This window comes from Lithobates pipiens, unplaced genomic scaffold (genome assembly GCF_037356315.1).
Source record: "Lithobates pipiens isolate NorthernLeopardFrog02 unplaced genomic scaffold, aLitPip1_a1.2 Scaffold_23, whole genome shotgun sequence".
Classification (NCBI taxonomy): Eukaryota; Metazoa; Chordata; class Amphibia; order Anura; family Ranidae; genus Lithobates; species Lithobates pipiens.
This window is the reverse complement of record NW_027507785.1, coordinates 290254386-290275654: the sequence shown is the minus strand read 5'-3', so window position 1 is coordinate 290275654 and position 21269 is coordinate 290254386. Positions and strand designations below refer to the sequence as shown.

The window sequence follows — 21269 nt, the reverse complement described above, 5'->3', positions numbered from 1 at the left end:
CTTTTTTAATAAATCTGCAAAAATGTCAACAATTCTGAATACTTTCCCTCCCCACTGTATATCAGAGATGTTGGTGCCAGATTGCGCAGTCCCCGTAATTGACCATAAAGTGCATTACTGTTTACGGTTGAGGTCTTCCCAGCTGCTGTACAGTATTATACATTTGCTCAGCTCCACCTCTTTGCCTTCTGATCCTCTCTCCTCCTCTGTACACTGTTCTTTGTCCCTGATATCAGGAGCTTCCTGCTGTCACATTCACTTTCCAGTTTGCACCTGTCAGGGAATGTGTCATGGCTATCACTGGACTGTTTGGCTTTCCGTCTCTGAGCTTCAATGATCTGTGCCATTGGACTGCCTGGCTCTGCCTCCTCTATGTTCTGTTCAAAGCCTCCAAGCTGTATGTGACATGGAGGGAGCTGAACAGAGCATTTAGCTCTTTTCCAGGTCCTAAACGTCACTGGTTGTATGGCAATGCTCACGAGGTAAGACGTTTTGTGTGTAAATGTACAGCAAGGAAAATGTATGTATGCATGTCTGGCATAATTCTTTCAGAGTGAAGGGGGAATTGCATTTTTTCTGAATGTGTTTTGTTTTGCAGCACAATTAACCGCTTCAGCCCCGGAAGATTTTACCCCCTTCCTGACCAGAGCACTTTTTGCGATTCGGTACTGCGTCGCTGTAACTGACAATTGTGCAGTCGTACGTTTCAGCCCAAACAAAATTTACGTCCTTTTTTTCCCACAAATAGAGCTTTCTTTTGGTGGTATTTGATCACCGCGGCGGTTTTTATTTTTTGCGCTATAAACAAAAAAAGAGTGACAATTTTGAAAAAAAAAGTAATATTTTTTACTTTTTGCTATAATAAATATCCCCCAAAAACATATAAGAAAACAATTTTTTTCCTCAGTTTAGGCCGATTCTTCTATTCTTCTACATAGTTTTAGCAAAAACAAAAAAGCATTAAGCATTTATTGATCGGTTTGCGCAAAACTTATAGCATCTACAAAATAGGGGATAGAATTATGGCATTTTTATTATTAATTTTTTTTTTTTTTTTACTATTAATGGCGGCGATCTGTGATTTTTATCGTGACTGTGACATTATGGTGGACACGTCAGACAATTTTGACACATTTTTGGGACCATTGGCATTAATACAGCGACCAGTGCGATTAAAAATGCATTAATTACTGTAAAAATGTCACTGGCTGTGAAGGGGTTAACCACTAGGGGGCAGTGAAGGGGTTAAGTGTGTCCTAGTGTGTGTTCTAACTGAAGGGGGATGGGAACTGTGCAGGGAAGATAACAGATCGCTGTTCCTACTCTGTATGAACAGACGATCTGTCACTTCTCCCCTCAGAGAACCGGAAACTGTGTGCTTACACACACAGTTCCGGGTTCTCCATGTCTCAGCGGCAATCATGGGAGCCCGTTGGTGATCGAGATCGGGCACTCGCTTTGACTCGGGGGGGGGGGGGGCACAGGGCGAAGCGACATTACATAACATTGTTTCGCCCAGCCTTACCATTCTGCCGCAGTACAACTGTGGCGGCTGGGCGGCAAGTGGTTAAAGAGACCCCATTGCTAGATCATTTATTTCAATACAAGCCTCCCTAAGGGCCGGTTCACACTGCAGGCGAGGCGAGGCGACTCCGACTTGCCTCGCCGCGACCTCAGCAGCAACTTGCAGGTGACTTCTGTATAGAAGTCAATGCAAGTCGCCCCGAGGTCGCCCAAAAGTAGTACAGGAACCTTTTTTCTGAGTCGGAGCGACTCGAGTCGCTCCTCTCAGAACGGTTCCATTGTACAGAACGGGGGCGACTTGCGAGAGCGAGGCGAGTCGTGTCGCCTCGCATCGCCCGCTGTGTGAACCGGCTCTTAGAGTAGTCAAATTTTCTAGCAAGGGACGTTGCAAGTGTATAAAAAAAACATGTATAAATAAAACACTGAAGTAATTATTTTAAATACTTGATTTTTCGATTTCTTTACCTGCATTTTTCAAACTGGTGGCTTAACCACTTTCAGACCGGACCAATTTGCTGGTCAAAGACCAGACCACTTTTTGCGATTCGGCACTGCGTCGCTTTAACTGACAATTGCGCGGTCGTGCGACGTGGCTCCCAAACAAAATTGACGTCCTTTTTTTCCCACAAATAGAGCTTTCTTTTGGTGGTATTTGATCACTCCTGCGTTTTTTTTTTTTTTGCGCTATAAACAAAAATAGAGCGACAATTTTGAAAAAAACACATTTTTTTAACTTTTTGTTATAATAAATATCCCCCAAAAATATATAAAAAAACATTTTTTTCCCTCAGTTTAGGCCGATACGTATTCTTCTACATATTTTTGGTAAAAAAAATCGCAATAAGCGATTATTGATTGGTTTGCGCAAAAGTTATAGCGTTTACAAAATAGGGATAGTTTTATAGCATTTTTATTAATAATTTTTTTTTTTTTTTACTAGTAATGGCGGCGATCAGCGATTTTTATTGTGACTGCGACATTGTGGGGGACCCATCGGACATTTTTGACACATTTTTGGGACCATTGTCATTTATACAGTAATCACTGCTATATAAATGCAGTGATTCCTGTGTAAATGACACTGGCAGTGAAAGGGTTAACCAGTGGGTGGCAGTGTAGGGGTTAAGTGTTCCTAGGGGTTTGTTACTAACTGTGGGGGGGTTGGGCTTTCATTTAGTGAACACTGATCTCTGCTCCCATCACGTGGAGCAGAGATCAGCGTCACTAGTTGCTAGGCAGAATGGAGAAATGTTGCTTACACGGCATTTCCTCCATTCGGCCGCTCCGTGAGACGATTGCGGGGATGCCCGCGGCGATCGAGTCCGCGGGTCCCGTGACCGGACTCACGGGGGTCCCGACCAGCGCGGGAGCGCGCCGCCGGCGGCGCGCTCCCGATGGCAGGGCGGCAAATTTAAAGGGACGTACATGTACGCCCATTTGCCTGCCAGTGCCATTCTGTCGACGTACATCGTCGTGCGCTGGTCGGCAAGTGGTTAACGGCTAAATTCACTGTTAAAAAAAAATGCAGGCAAAAAATGTGCATTTATAATTTTTTTGCTAAGGAACCTGCAGAGCATTGCACCCGGTATCAGCAGATCACAGGTGTAATGTCCTGCTCCTGCAGACTCTCAGGATAGCTGTCTGCCCGTATCTCCAATATAGGCAGGCAGTTACTTTAGTGTAGGAAGCTCAATGGACTACGAGAGCTCTCACCAGCACCCTAGTAGTTCATTGGGAACTACAATCTGTCAGCTCCAATGGATGACGGTACTTGTAGTCTATTCATTCACAAGAAACTGTAAATGAATGATGCGGCCATGTGGACAGAGTCCCATATAGCTGCGCTGTTTTCAAATTGTGACAGTGGGTGTGGTAAGAAGATACCCCCGCTTCTTTTCTGCTATTCTCTTACTTTTATCTCAGTCTTCACTCTTTCTCTTGGCCGCGGCCCCAAACCTGCTCATGGTGACCTTATGCCGAGGCGCTAGACTAGGCCTCGGCATGACTGATTCATGTGGAGTGGCAAGGGCATCTTTACCGGCTCTGGCCAAGTAGGTGATGCCTACAAGGCCGGAAGATAGGGCATGCTATGTTGATGAATCATATGTTGCCATACCAGTACATGTAAAGCATGTGGAACATGTAACATAATCCAAAGGTGAACTTATGCTTTAAAGTGCATGTGTTTCTAAAACCTAATTTTCAGTATGTTTAGCATCACACCTCACTGTTTACAGTCTTCTTAAAGCAGAATTAAAGTCAGCAATACTTACCTCTGCTTCAACAGTCTGAGGTCCCTCACCAGCGCAGGCATCTTCTACACAGCTTTTCTGGGTGCCAGCCTGCAGCCATCCTGGTTGGCCAACATGGGGTGCTGTCCCTCCGATGCATGCACAGGAGTTCATTCATCCCAGCAAATAGGATCTGTGCCGGAATGTATATTGAGCTGCGCATGGGGCACTTGGCATCTATAGACACTTGATCTTTGTTGGTTAAGGGCATCGGCTAGTTTCTATTGACATTTGACCCATGTGTCTGGCAGCTGGTCTGTCTGAAGCCGGCCGTTCAGCTGGCTTCTGTCGAAGGGGCATGACCAAAAAAGATCGACACCTCATCAGCGCTCTTGGCCATTGGCCGGTGTCTTATGGTGGGAAAAACAATTGCTCAATGGGGTAGATCGCTGTACTAATATTGATTTGTTAGTACAGCTACTCTTCCTGAGCTCTTTAGTATTTTTCGTTCAGCCCACTGAGTTGAACTGGAAAAAAATAGTGTGTACTAGGCTTTACTTAGAGAGCAGTAATATTTGTAATCTATAAACTTATCAGGGGTCTGAAGTTTGAACTCTGCTTATGATTTCAGGGATGTCTTCAATCTGATAATGTGTCCTTGTTATCTGTTGTTGCTGTATTTGTTATGGTCTATAGCTCCTATCACATGTATTTTAATAAGGCATAATAAATCACCACAACATTACCTTGAACATGTTAGCAAAAACCCCGCATTCTCTGTTTTAAGCACTTGCCGACCGCCGCACACACATATACGTCGGCAGAATGGCACAGGCAGGCAAATGGGCATACCTGTACGCGATGTTCACCGACGGCCCGCAATTGCAGCGAGGAGAGGCAGAACGGGGAGATGCCTATGTAAACAAGGCATTTCCCTGTTCTGCCTAGCAACATGACAGGGATCTACTGCTCCTTGTCATTGGGAGCAGTAATCTGTCATGTGAGCCCATCCCCCCCACAGTTAGAATCACTCCCCGAGGACACACTTAACCCCTTGATCGCCCCTAGTGTTTAACCCCTTCCCATGCCAGTGTCATTTATACAGTAATCAGTGGCTATTGGTAGCTCTGATCGCTGTATAAATGACAATGGTCCAAAAATAGTGTCAAAAGTGTCCAATGAGTCCGCCACAATGTCGCGGTTCCGATAAAAAACGCAGATCGCTGTCATTACTAGTAAAAAAATAAAAATAATAATAATAAAAATGCCATAAATCTATCCCCTATTAGTAGACACTATAACTTTTGTGCAAACCAATAAATATACACTTATTGCAATTTTTTTAAACAAATATATTGGCCTAAACTGTGGAAGAAATTTGTTTTTTTTTATATATTTTTTGTGCATATTTATTATAGCAAAAAGTTAAAAAAAATCTTTGTTTTCTTTTCAAAATTGTTGCTCTTTTTTTTGTTTATAGTGCAAAAAAATTAAAACCGCAGAGGTGAACAAATACCACCAAAATAAATCTCTATTTGTGGGAAAAAAAGGACGTCAATTTTGTTTGGATACAATGTTGCACGACCGCGCAATTGTCAGCTAAAGTGACGCAGAAAGTCCAGAACAGTACAGAACCGCAAAAAATGCTCTGGTCAGGAAGGGGGTAAATCCTTCCAGGGATCAAGTGGTTGAGGTTGTAAGTGGGGTGCAGCGTGGTGCGGTGGCAATAATTCACACAGTTAGGTGCAATATGAAACTTGTATTGAAGTATTGCAGCAACAGTTAACAACAAACCTGGTGGGACAGCTAACCAGCCGGGCACACCTACAGTTTCCAGTAACGTGAATAAGTAGGTTCCAGCCAAACCAACAGCGTCTCTGTTGAGAGGGGACAGAATGCAGCCTGGCCTTCGAGTACCAAACCAGAAATGTATCCAGAGATATGCAACCCCATGCTTTCCCTTTCGCTAGTACTGTCCCTATTAGATGGGGTACCTTTCCCTACTTTACCCACTCGCAAAGAGCACACCAAACCCATGGACATGGGCCTTCAAAAGACTTGGCCACACCTAAGATGTTTGCTCCAGTGACTTAGGAAACCATAGCAGTACCCTATTCCCCATGAATTCCTCTCCCCCTGCATTGCCACTGTGGGTGACTGTCACTTACAGTGGAGACAGGAGACTGCACCTGCCTACAAGGTCACGACTGAATAGCGTCTTCGGTGTCCTTGAAATTACCACTATGATTTTCTGATGCCCTATATATCCATTTACCATGGATATTTCTTCTTACTGAACAAACAGAACACTGCATAGCTGAAACAAATATACAGGATCTGACTGGCTTGTCAAACGATTTGCAAAATAAAGGACATACTCTTGTGACCCACCCACTTCTATCTTTATATGGAAACATAGTATGGTGGGGTGACAACAATTCAGAGCTTGTAATTCTGTACACTCCGTGCCATTGCCCCACCCCCTTACTAGTTGTACAACTAGTGATCCACAGTGATGTAGCCCACTCCGAGCTCTGTTGCTCCCATAACCCCCCTAGTTACACCACCTGCCCCCCACACACAGAGCTGAACAACGTGGGAAGTTACAGATTTTTTTGACCATTACTGACTGACAGAGGACATTTAAATCATACATTTTATCTGCATTAACATTAATCGGTTGTGGATACTCAGAATGTATGGTCTGTTGTGTATTTTTATTAACCTTAGTTCCATGGTGATGGAAAAGACATGGACGTCATCATGCGTTACGCCGAACAGTACCCTTACGCCTATCCATTATGGCTGGGGAATTTCTTTGCATCTTTGACTATCTGTCACTCTGATTATGCGAAGGCCATTCTGTCCAGACAGGGTAAGAGCTCCTATTCACTAAACTCAATGAATTACGTTATATTCACTTCAATGCTGCCTTCTTATAGTAGTGTCTTTTTCCTGGCAGATCCAAAGGATAATTTTGGCTATTACTTCATTACTCCATGGATTGGCAAGTAACATAATTTGAATACACACAAAGCAAATCAACACAGCTGGAGGGAAGAAGCGGAGGAGGCAGCAGGGGAAGGCAGAAGAGGATCGGTGTCTGCAGTAAGGCATTACAGCTGGCCCTTCTGCTCAGTAGGTGCCTGGGCCCCCCTTTTGAAGTGACAGGGTCCGGGCCCAGTACAGGAGGGCTGGCTGTATTGCCTTATTAGCAGTCCGATCTTCCCTGTTCCAATAACATTAATACTTCCTGTAACCTTAACAATAGCCCTAATCCTCTCTGCAACCGTAACACTAACCTGACCTGTGAAAATAACACTATCTATTTTTCCAACTATAACACTAATCCACCCTGTACCTTAACAGTAACTCTAATGCCCTGTACACAGGGTCGGACTTTCCGACGGAAAATGTGAGATTGGACGCACAAAGTGCCATGCATGCTCCGAATAAATTACGAGACGAAAGCTATTGGCTACTGGCCTCTTTATAGTCTTACATACACACGGTCACACAAAAGTTATCTGAACTTTCGACCGTCAAGAACGCGGTGACGCAAGTTCGATGCTTCCGAGCATGCGTCAAATTGTTTCCGAGCATGCGCAGGAATTTTGCGCATCGGAATTTGTACAGACGATCGGAATTTTCGATCTGAACATTTTCCGACCAAAAAATAGAGAACCTGCTCTCAATCTTTTGCTGGCTGGAATTCTGCCAGCAAAAGTCCGATGGAGCATACACATGGTCAGAATTTCTGACCAAAAGCTCACATCCGACTTTTGCTGGCAGAATTTCTGATCGTGTGTATGAGGCTTAACGCTAATCTTCCCTGCAACCCTCATACCAATTCTTCCTGTACGTCTACCCTAAGGCTCACATCATTCCTCTGTAAGTCTAATAGTAAGGCTCCATTCACACCTGAGCATAGCATTTTCAGGCAGAAAATCGCAGAATTTTAAAGAGTTTTTTGCGTCGTTTTTCACAGCGATTTTGCGGCGTTTTTTTACAGCGTTTTAACCCCTCTGTACTCTAGGTTACCAGTGCCAGAAGAGGTTTTGATAAAGAGATCAGACTAGGGCTATATGCATTTTTTAAGTAAGAGAATGGCTGAGCGCAGTGGGGGAGGACCTTTGCAAAGTATGTTCAAATTAATGATGCACAAAATATAACGTACATATAAATTGAATATTGCACATGTGCTTAATAAAGGGAAAAGTAATGGGGGGCGACATAAATACTTGTACAACTCTATAAATGTCATTCAATGACTTCTAAAATTATTTTTTATTTCAAAATCTTTAATAATCTTTTTATCACTCAGGTAAAGGGCTGCTGGTGTTATCAGGTCAGAAGTGGTTCCAGCACCGCAGGCTGCTGACTCCCGCCTTCCATTATGATGTATTGAAGCCGTACGTCAGGCTCATGTCGGACTGTGTGAATGTCATGCTGGTAATTACACATCTTGCAATAAAAAGTATGCTGAAATTAGTGTGTACAATACTGGCGATACACATAACAATAAACAATAATCACAGATAGATTCCACCATTTCAGTCATCTGTTTGCAAATTTATATTCTCTAAAACTAGAAAAAGAAAGATGGGTTTGGTTGAATTCAATTATATTTCCCGCTAATGCCAATTGTCCTATTTTGATTAAATTTACATACACCTGCATGTTCCATTGTGGTGTGTTACTGTACACACATTAACACGTGGTATTTGTAATGTTAATGTGTCTTGCATTAAGGGAGCTTATTCATTTAGAATGAGCTGCCAACACATGGCGATGGAATGAAATCCAGGCCTGCCCCTTTTTCTTTCATATAGCGCACCATAACACACAGTAGCATATTTTCTTTGCAACCTGCTTCAATATGAGTCCATCAGCATCTATTGTAGTGTGTATTGGGGTGTCATTCTAAATAAATGGAACCCCAAATTACAGTTGCAATGGCAGTGCCCTGCATTGCTTTGCGTTGTATTAACACACCTTTTACTGCCTTCTATTTTTTTCAGTGAATTCAAAGCATTTTCTAACTGGATAAGGTGGAGAGGAGGGACAATGACATCACAGTCTTCACCTCATTCAATTTGAGAATGCTTTGTGTTTATTGAGAAAAGTAGAAGGCCTTCTATGAATGACACCTGGGCAACTCCTTGTCATCAATAAATGGCAGGACAGCCCCTTGGCATAGGACCCGCAGGATAGCAGAGGCTACTGCAGCGATTCTCTGCTTACATAGGGATTGGCCAGGTATTGAATATATATACTTATATAAAATAACAAGGGCTTTTTTTCATCGGAATGTGATGGAACTCAATTCTGCCATGTCCAGCACTGGCCCTGTTCTTACTGCTGTCATTTGTAAATGCAGAAGCCCATCTTCTGTGTTTATAAGTGACAGAGCACCTCTCCTGGCAGCTCCTACAGAATCCTCCCTGCCCTGCACTATGACATCAGAGGAGGATACGGGGAAAAGCTAATTCTTGTTCATGTTGAATAAATACCCAGTCTTCTGCAAATAAAATAAGTAAACAAGAATCATTGTTTTACATAATTGAATATCTGTTGTTTATCATGTGTTGTGTGAAGATTCTCAGCTCCTAATAAATCAGCCTCACAGTGTCTGCATCGCCCATCATGATTGAAACATAAAGCTTATAATTTCTACAGAATGCCTCACAGCTGTAATATTTTTCTATATAATTGTATGTTCTTTTCATAGTCTTTTGTTATTTCAGGATAAATGGGAGCATATCATCCCAGATAAGAAGACAGTGGAACTCTTCCACCACGTCAGCCTCATGACTCTGGACTCCATCATGAAATGTGCCTTCAGTTACCATAGCAACTGCCAGAATGACAGGTCAGTATTAAGGAATTCCATTGTCAGTTTCCATTATTTAAGACATTAAACACAATAAAACACATTGTAATAGAACCATAGGCAAAACAATTTTTTATTTAATTCATTCTTTGAATAACTTTGACACATCCGTTTTTGTCGTTCCCCCCCCCCCCCCACAACATTCATTTAAAACTACATATGCCTTGAAGACTACCCTACCCATGGGGTGACAATTCTGTGTGATTACACTGCTGAATGAATAGGGTCCACTGGCAGGATCAACTGTCAACAGAATAGTATTACTAGTGAAAGGCTGCATAATGTTACACTTTGCCCATAATTTTTTTTTCATGTTTTTAAATATATTTTGTGCTGTTGCTTGCATTGCTATGCATATTTATTGATAATTTAACCACTTCAATACTGGGCACTTTCCCCCTTCCTTCCCAAGCCAATTTTCAGCTTTCATCGCTGTCGCTTTATAAATGACAATTGCGCGGTCATGCAACCCTGTACCCAAACAACATTTTTATCATTTTGTTCTCACACATAGAGCTTTATTTTGGTGGTATTTGATCACTATTGGGGTTTTTATTTTTTGCTAAACACATAAAAAAAAGGTTTTCGTTGTTTCTGTTAGAAAATTTTAAAAAAATAAGTAAGTTTTCTCCTTCACTGATGGGCATGAATGAGGTGGCACTAATGGGCACTGATGATGGGCATTAATATGCAGGACTGATGGGCACTGATAGGTGGCACTGATATGCAGCACTGATGGACATTGATAGGCAGCACTGATGGGCACTTATAGGTGGCACTGGGCACTCAGGCAACACTGATGGGCACTAATAGGTGGCACTGATGGACATTGATAGATGCCTCTGATAGCCATCACTGATGAGGAGGCACTGGCAGGCATTACTGATGGGCACTGATTGGCATCATGCATAGGCACTGATTGGTACCATTTATTGGCACTGATTGGCATCCCTGGTGGTCCTGGGTGGCATAGCTGGTGGTCATCATTGGTGGCCATCCCTGATGGTTCTGGGTGAGCATCCTCTGGGGGGCTGCGCTGATAATCACTCAGCGCAGACCTATCCTGGTCCGCCCCTAAACACGCCCTTGTAAATTATCTCATGAAATGACAGTGTTCCATCTACTATCACATGAGCCAGTCTAGGTGGGCAGGACCTTGTTACAGCTCCACCGAACACAGACCCAGCTCCGTGACACACATCGGGATATGCCTGTTGTGTGTGTGATACACAAGAGGAGGGGAAAGAGAGAGAGGGAGGGGAGCGCTGCAGCCTCGGCTCAGCTCAAAGCGGCCCCAGGGCAGTCGGGTCCTGCTGCTTAGTTTCCTGGCTGATCGCTTCTGGCAGAAGAGAGGCAGGCTTTTTTTATAGGACATCAAAGCGGCCCGAGGGGGGGGGGTAAGGGAACCCCCCTTCCGGGCTGCTCTGATGTCCTGTAAAAAAAGCCGGCACCGCTTCTGCCAAAGGTGATCAGCCGGGAAACTGTCAGCCTGGTCTGCCTCTGCTCCTCACTCGCCCTGCACTAAATTCCACAAAATGCGAGCAGGCGGATGGAATTTTTGAGGGCTGGATATAGCAATTAATAATAACTACTACGGGCTCTGAAGTCGGTCAGTGTTTGGGCCTGTAGAAATTAAAGAAGCTTAGTTTAGGTATATTAGCTTTTGCACAAAATGCATTTCCAGTTAGTGATGGGAAATCCCTCACAATTTGAATGTTTACTCTGTAGAGTGATAACTACAATATAGAAAGTCAAGTTAAGTGCAACAAAATCTGTTGATGGCACTGTTTGGTAAATCTCTGCCAGGAAGTAAACCTGAGTTATAAAGGAGCAGGAAGTCTCCTATATAACAGGAGTCTTCACTTTGAGATTTCTACTCTACTTCCTTTCAGGTGGCAACTGAAAAATGTTAGGTTTCCCCTTTCTCTTTGTGTTGTGGTGCAAACTTTGCCTCTGTAAGTTGGCCCAGATATGTCTACATTTTATCAGTTTATTATATAAATCCCTTGGTCTTTTCAGGTAGTCACTGTTCTAATACATGTTAGACAATTTAAAGTAGAACTGTACTTTTTTTTTTAGAGTAGGGGAGGGCTATAACCCCTGTCAGATTTTGTGTGAGATTTTGTTTGCAATCTGTGTCCCACTGCGGAGATTTCCCTTAACTTCCTGTCCCATAGCCAAACGGGCAGTGAGAGGAAATTCTTGAAAATTAAGGAAATTCCTTGGGGCCTACCAGGTTACCAGAACTAATGTCCCCATTGGAATATTTCTCCCAAAATGTGGGACATAACGTCCGATTTTCGTTTTAATTAGTACAGTTTTCATCTGAAAAAAAAATCATATGGTCAAGACTACGCATGCTCAGAAACAAAAGAATACATTGAAAACATTTTAACATATTAACATCACTTCTGATGATGAATTTTGTCGCACGAAAATTTTCATTTGTTGAGTAACCTCTTCACTTTCGATATGAGACTATCATGCAACAAAAAACGGATGAATATTCGTACGATAATCTGATTGGGTGTACAAGGCTTTAGTGTGGTTTCATCAAACTAGGGATCTGTTGTAGAAATGCAATGTACAATTCAACAATCAGGAGCCCAAGCTGCAGAGTCTTATAAATGCGCTTAGCTAGCACAAAACCAGAGGCTAAATATTATGACCCTCTTTCATATAATGCATATACTATGCATGGTAAGTGGGTTTTTATTTATAAGTAAGGCAAGATATATATTTTATGTCATTCAGCAATAGAGAAGCTCATTAAAATGTGAAGCATTTTAAATCTGGGCTTTCATTTGTGTGTGCTTATTTTCTCCCTAGTGAAAGTGCCTATATCAAGGCAGTATATGACCTCTCCTACCTGGTGGATTATAGATTCACCTGCCTACCCTACCACAGCGATTTCCTGTTCCATCTGAGTCCTCATGGATTCCGCTTCAGAAGAGCTCTAAAGACGGCACATCAGCACACAGGTCAGTCTGCAATTCCACTGGATAGTTATTGGATAACATTTACCTTACTGTTTTGTATGGATAGAATAGATAGACAAATTTGTTACATTCATCCTGCCCAGGGAAGGCCAGTACAAATAATTATTATTATATTATATATTATTATTAATCGGACTGGTGGCTCTAAGTGGAGATAATTCACTATTCAGACCTTCCTTCATTCACTTTTATTGTAGCTGTGAAATGTTATGCGACCAAATGCAGAGTTGCAAAGGAAGTCACTACTAGAAGACTGCTGAACTGTTTAGTGTTGTCTATGTAACTTTTCAAAGAGCAGAAGTTACCTTATTCAACTCCTAAAGTACTTCTGTACTTACAATTCATAATTTACAATTTACAATTCATCATTTACAGTCCCTGTTTATCACATATGCATAGGCATGCGCATAGGCTAATCGTCCTGTGTGAACACTCCTACCTCCGTGGCAGCTGAGGCTACAGAGAAAGAAACTGGGGAATCTCTGTCCTCAGTCCCTTTCTCTGCTATGTCACCAAAGCCCCTTGATGGGGCTCCTAACAAATTGTAAAAAAAAGTTATGATAAAAAAAATGATGTAAAGAAATAATAAAAAAAATAAAACTGTAAACAATAATAACAAAATAAAATAATAAACACAAAAAACTACTGCCACCATACACAGCTCTGCTGACACCATCCACTGCACTACTGCGCATGTGTGTTTAAGCTTTGGGTGCACACCCCAATGCAATAGGCTGAACACACCTATGCGCATATCTATGTTAAAAGGTGTGCTTCAATACACCATGTTCTTTAAGATATCTGCTTTTCACTATGGCCACAAATCACTGCAGCACCACAACACATTTTGTGTGATACATTTTTTTTTTAGCTCTGTCCCTGCCATGGAAACACCAGTTGATTGTGTTTTCATCCAAGGCCATATCAGCACAGTGTCCCCTAAATCCAAAAGTACATGTGAAAAGAAGAGCCCCTATTCTGCTTACTTATCTTTACTATGTCCTGAAAAGCCATGCTTTGCTGCTCCCCTGCCTCTGCAAGTTTTCACTCTTTCTAGTGACACCCTGTGCTGACAAAGTGCATGTGCATGCTGTCATTGATGCATTTTGCTAAATCTGAAATTGCCATTCATCTCTGCAGTGAACCAATGTTGTCATGGGAAGCAAATCTCCTGTTCACTTAGGGGGTACTTTTGATAGGTATTATGATAAAAGTAGATTTCAGTGCTAACATGATCTGTGTGTTTGGTTATCCCTGCTTTGTATCTGTGCATAAACATTAAGATGTGCTTGGTGTCTTGGTTCTCAACCTGTGGCCCTAGGGCTCAATACAGCTACTTGGTACTTATTGTGTAGCCACCAGGCCCCAGCAGCTAGAAATCACATAAGTAACAGAAACATAGCTAGCCGTGTTCAACTTACTTGTTATAAGGCAACTCAAGTGTGGTCCTTGAGTATTTTTCTATGCCTAGGTGAATACTTAGGGCCAGTGAATGAAACATATTTATTAACCACTTCCGGGCTGCCGCACTCCAATATACGTCCTCACTTTGAGGACGGATATCGTTGTTATAGCAGCACCTAGCTGCCATAACCCCGGTATCGCCGTGCTCGGCGGGCGTTCCGCTACAAGATAAAAGTGAAACCTCTGTGACCAAGCTCCGCTAGGCGTGGCGAAACACGTCAGGGGACGTTGCTGGAGTAGCAATGGCTTAGGCCATACACAGCCATATCCACATCTGAAGCACTGGGTCAGTTTTTAGGGGCACCTTAAACTATATATTTATTAAACTGGGTTGGTGTATTTCTTTTACACATTCTTTTTTTTCAGTGCTGTCTATTGACTTTTCTCTTTTATAGTTTATGTTGCTGAACTGAATTTCAAATGTGGCATCTTTTGTTTTTTTTTTGTAAGCGGGATTCCACCCTAAAGTGGAACCTCCGCTGATCGGATCCCTCCCCCCCTCCGGTGTCACAATTGACACCTTTCAGGGGGGAGGGGGGTGGAGATACCTGTCAAAGACAGGTATTTTCACCCACTTCCGGGCATAGACTCCCGTGGGAGTCTACGCCATTTCCTGCCCTGCCGCGCTGTCTGCTGGGACACACACGGGTCCCAGTGACAGCGCGGATATTTCCTATTGCGCGGCGCGGCTCGCGCATCCGCAGTAGGGAACCGGGAAGTGAAGCCGATTCGCTTCACTTCCTGATTCCCTCACCTAGAATGGTGACTGCAGCAGCCGAGAGCCGAGCGATCGATCGGCCTCGGCTGCCGGCATCGCTGGAACCCGGGACAGGTGAGTGTCCATTTATTAAAAGTCAGCAGCTGCAGTATTTATAGCTGCTGGATTTTAATATATTTTTTTTTGGTGGAATCCCTCTTTAACAAAGAGTTGCATTGTACAAACATAAGGCTTAATACATTTTTTTTTTTTTTTTTTTTTTTTTTAAAAGGCTTAATACAGTTACAGAGTTACACAGCAATACAAACACACAAAACACAATAGACTTTAATTGGCAGAAAAAACATAGAAATCTCAGAGGCAACAGAGAGAGATGTAGATAGCACAAATATGGGAACATGGATTTGTAAGGGGACTGTAATAGCAATCATCTTTAGCAACATCTATAGAGCAGCATGTCCTCAGTCACCAACCACTCCTTACAGTAGTATGTCTGCAGCCTCTTACCATTTTCTATATCATGTCTAAAATCTCTAGCACAGGTACTGGATAAACAGGCAAACTTCTTCTTCACCTGGAGTATATGGAGGCATTACTCTACTTCAGACAAATGAAAACATAGAATCTCAACATTTAAAACAACCTGAGAAATTGAACAAATCTCACTTGAAGACCCTGTGTCTTGGATACCGAAACTCTCAGTTCATATGAGACTCGCTGTCTCTTTGCCCTGCCCCTCTCCCCTCCCATTATTTCTTCCCCCCCCCCTCCTTCTACCATTCTCCCCACTACTTTCCCCCACCTTCCCTTCTCTATCCTATCCTGTTAGGCCTCTCTTGGCCTTCCTACATAATTACAGGTATCCTGTTTAACCAATTTGCAACCCCTGAATATTAAAGGTTCCGTATGGACCTTGACTTATTGGTCAGGTCCGCCGTCGCAGATTTAGCTTTAACGTCTGTTCTCCCCTGGTACTGGACGCAGCAGGCTCTCACAGGGGTGCCCAGTCCAAGGAGAAGGTTACCCGTAATGGATTTACTACATGCTCTATACTGTGAATATGGATGGGACCTCCAGTGTGTTACACGACCAAAACAGAATGCTTTATTCTTACCTGTAAAATTTATAATGTGTTTAACATTGTTGGACCAGCTAGCCCATTGTCGGACTCCTGGCCCTGTTCCTTTTTTGAATTTACAGTCTATAATTGCATATACTTTGATAAGAAAATGATTATTAAAGAATTATTGAACCTAAAATCTCTAACACTCCTCTGCAGCATTATCTACACTGAGCATTATTTGCGAATGTTTGGTGATGTCAGGGGCCACACTGGAGATTGACCACCGCTGGCTTTGTTGTTTCTGTGCATGGATTGGAACATTTTAATACATGGAATTTTATAATGTGGGAGGGGGGCTGTTTTATTACTCCACTACTTTCTTCACCATGTCTTTTCCATGTCTGCAGGATCCCATTTATAAGAAATCTCAAACATCAAGGGTTTAGCAATGCAAGCCAAAGGACCCAAGACTTTCAAACAGCAAGAGATGAATATTACACTACATTGGTGCATAGTTGGTGGATGGTTGTTTTCAGGTAACTTTGTATTCTGCAATATTTCCTTATATATGGTTCTTTTCTTACTAGATGAAGTCATTAAAGAAAGGAAAGAATCTCTCAAGGAGGAGAAAGAGCTGGAGAAGATCCTTCAGAAGAGACATCTGGATTTTCTTGACATTCTTCTCTGTGCTAAGGTAGGTTAGGGGACCTATTTTTATTATCTGCACTTGTCTAATGTAGGGAGGCATTGCTAAAATGAAAATAGGAAAATACCGTGCTATACCTACTAAATAATTAAAAAAATGAATGTTAAACAGTCGATGATAAATCTTGAATGTCTGATGATCTGAGCTTACATGGTTCACCTTCTGCCCAACTCCTGTGAGCTGCTGTTGGATACAGGCCCGGATGCAGATCAACATTAAAGGCTTGTTAAGCTTGCCTTTCGGTAAGCGCGTAATTCATGTGGTAGAGGTGCACATCTGCTGGTGGTGTCTTTGTCAAGAGTTCACTTTACTTGCATGCAATAATTGGATTATGTTCTATGATCCCTTCAGGACTTTTTATCATTCATTTTCTTTAGTGGTATACAGACTGTGTTTTCCTTTGTACCACAATCACTTGCTCACTTTATATATATTTTTTCTCTTTTATATTTTGCATTACTTAAATTAATATGTTAAAACATGTTATTATCTTACTAAGGTGTGTGAGTAGAACCATGTGAACCAAAAAAGATCTGTGGTGACTAGCTTTATCTTGCAGCTGCATTGCTAACCGGAAGTCTGTTGTATGATACAAATCATTTATCCTTATTATATAAGATATTTTATTTTATGTAGGATGAGAAAGGTCAGGGGTTGTCTGATGAGGACATGCGTGCAGAGGTGGACACGTTCATGTTTGAAGGACATGATACAACGGCCAGTGGGATCTCTTGGGCATTATATTGTATGGCCAAATACCCTGAACACCAACAGAAATGTCGAGAGGAGATCAGAGAGGTCCTGGGAGACCGGAAGACTGTGGAATGGTGAGAATTTTCTTTATATTTTTAACTTGTGTAGCATTACACCAGGATTATTGAAAGAGGGGGTTATCTTCCCAACAGAGCCACAGACAACAATACAAGCCAGAGAGAGAGAGGTATCAAAAATGTTTAGGGCACCTTCACGCTTGTGTGGTGCTTTATTGCATGCACATTAATGTTAAGTATGTTGGAGGTTAACATACGTTTTTTATTAAGGCAGGCCATTTATTTTGAATGGGCTACCAATGCACCTACATGCACCTAAAACTGGGCAATGACCTTGTTGGTGATGCACTGCAAGGCACAGATGGTTAACGCATATGCTTTTGGGTATGTTTCTAAGGGACATTAGGGTGCAATTAACCACTTAAAGATCGGAAGGATTTGCCCCCTTAATGTCAGCACTACCCCCTTAATGACCAGGTCATTTTTTGCGATACGGCACTGCGTCGCTTTAACTGACAATTGCGCACTCGTGCTACGCTGTACCCAAACAAAATTGACATCCTTTGTTTCCCCACAAATAGAGCTTTCTTTTGGTGGTATTTGATCACCTCTGCGCTATAAACAAGCAAAGAGCAACAATTTTGAAAAAAAATTTTTTTTTTTACTTTTTGGTATAACGTATCAAAAAAATAAATAAAAAAAAAATATTATATATATATATATATATATATATATATATATATATAAAACAAATTTATTCATCAGTTTAGGCTAATATATGTTCTTATACATATTTTTGGTAAAAAAAAAAAATCGGTAGGCATATATTGATTTGTTTGCGCAAAAGTTATCATGTCTACAAACTATCACATAGATTTAGGGACTTTTATTTATTTTTTATTGTTTTTACTGGTAATACTGGCGATCTGCAATTTTTTTGCGAGACTGCGACATTGCGGTGGACAAATTTGACCCCAAATTACACTTTTTGGGGACGAGCGACATTATTACATTGATCAGTGCTATAAAAATACACTGATCAATGTAAAAATGACACTGGCAGGGAAGGGGTTAACACTAGGGAGCGATCAAGGGGTTAACTGTGTTCCCTGGGTGGGTTCTAACTGTGGAGGGGGGGGGGGGCTGCCTGGGAAATGACAGGGATCGTTGTTCCCGATCACTGGGAACAGTAGATCTCTGACATGTCCCCTGTCAGAATGGGGATCCGCCTTGTTTACAAAGACAGATCCCCACTCTGCCTCTGTATTATGCGATTGTCCACCGGCGGACATTGTGTCTGTCCGACTCATGGCCAAGCTCCCGCTGCGCCTGCGCGAGCCACCATGCACTAACGGTGAATTCATGCAGTGGAGCAAACCTGCCGCAGTATAACTGCAGCGGCTGGTCCTTTAGCGGTTAAAAATGAATGTAACTGCAACAGACTAACTTGACAACAGCAGCCTATAATTTGGATCTGCAGATAGTGGCCAGTACCCACACACCCCCCTCCAGAGTCTGCCAGCAAGCAGTCATTTTAAAATCGCTGCAATCTCAACCCCCCCCCCCCCCAACAAACTCTGTGTGCATGATAACATTGCATGCCAGGGGAAAATTGGAGTGTTGGTGGGCACACTCAACTGCTGCCCGTCATCTTTGCCTACTGCCTGATGACTAGACTTGCAATACAGAGCTGGGAAGGAGTTCGGAGCACTTTGCTTGTCTCCATGCTGCAGGTCTGATAGGTACGGAACACAAAACATTGGTTGGGGGCATGGCCTGGCGGGAGCCCAGGCTGAGGTTGTCTCTCTCATACCACCATAGGACTCCATAGATGTGCGGCACCAGGGATCCATCCTCTTTTCCTTCCAGGGAATAGAAAACATACCGGGAGTTGAGGGTGGTGTTGGGACCTTTGGCACACAGCAGTAGATTAGGGGCCCAACACAAGTTATATATATTTATATATATACATTGAGAGAGAGAGTTAAGAGATGTGTATATACATAAGTAAAGAGTTTTTATTTGCCATAAAAAGTGCATGCTTTGTGTATGTGATCAGGGATGATCTGGGTAAGATGCCGTACACCACTATGTGTATTAAGGAGAGCATGCGACTGTATCCACCTGTGCCAGGAATAGCTCGTGAACTTACCTCACCAATCACATTCTGTGATGGTCGGAGCCTGCCTAAAGGTCAGCAATTGTTTTTCTTTTCTCCACAATATTTCAGCTTGAAACTGTAATACCTGAAAAATAATTTATGTCCGTACTGTCTCCACAGGTATTAATATTCTGCTTAGTTTATTTGCTATCAACAGATGCTCTAGCTTGTGGGACGATCCAGAGGTACTTATCTTTTTTTTGGTATCTTTGTGTCATACTCAAACAGAACAGCGCCACCCAGTGGCCAAAGAAAGCAGACTTTGGTTCATATTTCATGGGTGAAAATGACTGCAGACAATTGTTTGTTTTTAAATATAAGAAAGTTGTGGAAATGTTTTTCTATTAGGGGCACAGCTGTCTTTCCTGGGACAATAACTGTCTGCCTTGTTTTCAGGTATTTGATCCATTGAGGTTTTCACCAGAAAATGCCTCCAAGAGACATTCTCATGCTTTTCTCCCCTTCTCAGCTGGATCAAGGTATTGCTGCTACAGCAAACTCTCTCTTAAATATATGCTTTTATCACATGAGCTGCCCATGTACAGGACTGTTGCCCAATCTAGCTGACTGCTCTGGGGGGAGAGGACAGTCGGTCTACAACATTTGAAAACTTAGCTCAATTGCTCTTCTTCCCAAAGGGGAGGGTTGAAGGATCCTTTCTTTATCGTTCATCATAAGACACAGAGCCTAAGTAATTACTTAATGGGTTATGGGCCACCTTCAGGTGTTGACACTGGTATACCCAATCAAGGAAGTTCACTCCCTATATAACCCCTCCTCCTTCCAGGAGCCCATCAGTTTTTTTGCCAGTGTCTAAAGTGTTGGCCACGAGTGAAGATGTGCTCTGAGGAGCTCCAGGAGGGATCCATGCTGGATTTTAAAAACCTCCACAACTGGATCCATCCAGCCACTGAGGCCATCGGATGGTATAGGAGCATTTTGTCAGAAAATGTTACCGGCAAGTTGGAAAACTTGGTCCGTCGGATACTCCGACGGAAACAGTCCGATGCAGACCACACACAGTTGCAATATCAGACAAAACGGTCCGATAGGAAACATTCCGACGGAATCTCCGAACGTGTGTACAAGGGCTAAGAGGGCTTAATTGAATAAAATATTTATAATTGGGTCCCTTTTTTAATACACAGCTTAACTTTTTAAAATTTACAGTTGTACAAATAGCACACACAATACTTCAATAGTACCACAGTATTACAAAAATCTAACACCTATTTATTCCTCTTTTCAGAAACTGTATTGGACAGAATTTTGCTATGAATGAGATGAAGGTGGCCCTTGCACTGACATTACAGAGGTTTGAATTATACCCAGATAAAGAAAAGGAACCCTTAATACTGCCCCAGTTAGTCCTACGGTCCTTAAATGGAATACACCTGAACCTGAAGAAAATAGATCCCTCCAAAAAGAGAGATGTGTAATTTTTTTTAAACTGGTAGTCCTTTTTGTAAATTTCTTAGAAATTAAATGAAAACACAAGGAACATTACTGTATTGAATAGTTATCTCTCACTGATATGATAACAAAATGCACCTGTTTCATTAAATTGAAATCTGACTGGTTCACATGTCGCCTAAAGGTATTGAGGTGTTGAAGCCCTAGAACAGTGATGGCGAACCTTTTTGAGCCCGAGTGCCCAAACTGCAACACCCAACCAATGTATTAACTTCAAAGTGCCAACATATACAGAACTTGATGAGCGTGTGCTGTGGTGTCTGGGGG

General features: G+C 42.3%; 1 protein-coding gene across 1 annotated transcript; it reads left to right on the top strand.

Annotated features, from left to right (window-relative positions):
- The first annotated feature begins 214 nt into the window (after positions 1-214).
- LOC143926514 (cytochrome P450 4B1-like) lies at positions 215-21030 on the top strand. The gene is made up of 12 exons (XM_077450306.1): positions 215-482; positions 6486-6630; positions 6718-6762; positions 8080-8207; positions 9503-9627; positions 12478-12629; positions 16480-16586; positions 17235-17425; positions 19428-19561; positions 19650-19714; positions 19926-20008; positions 20779-21030. The coding sequence occupies exons 1-12, from the start codon at positions 291-293 to the stop codon at positions 20966-20968; spliced, it is 1557 nt and encodes a 518-aa protein (XP_077306432.1). The 5' UTR covers positions 215-290; the 3' UTR covers positions 20969-21030.
- Positions 21031-21269: the final 239 nt, after the last annotated feature.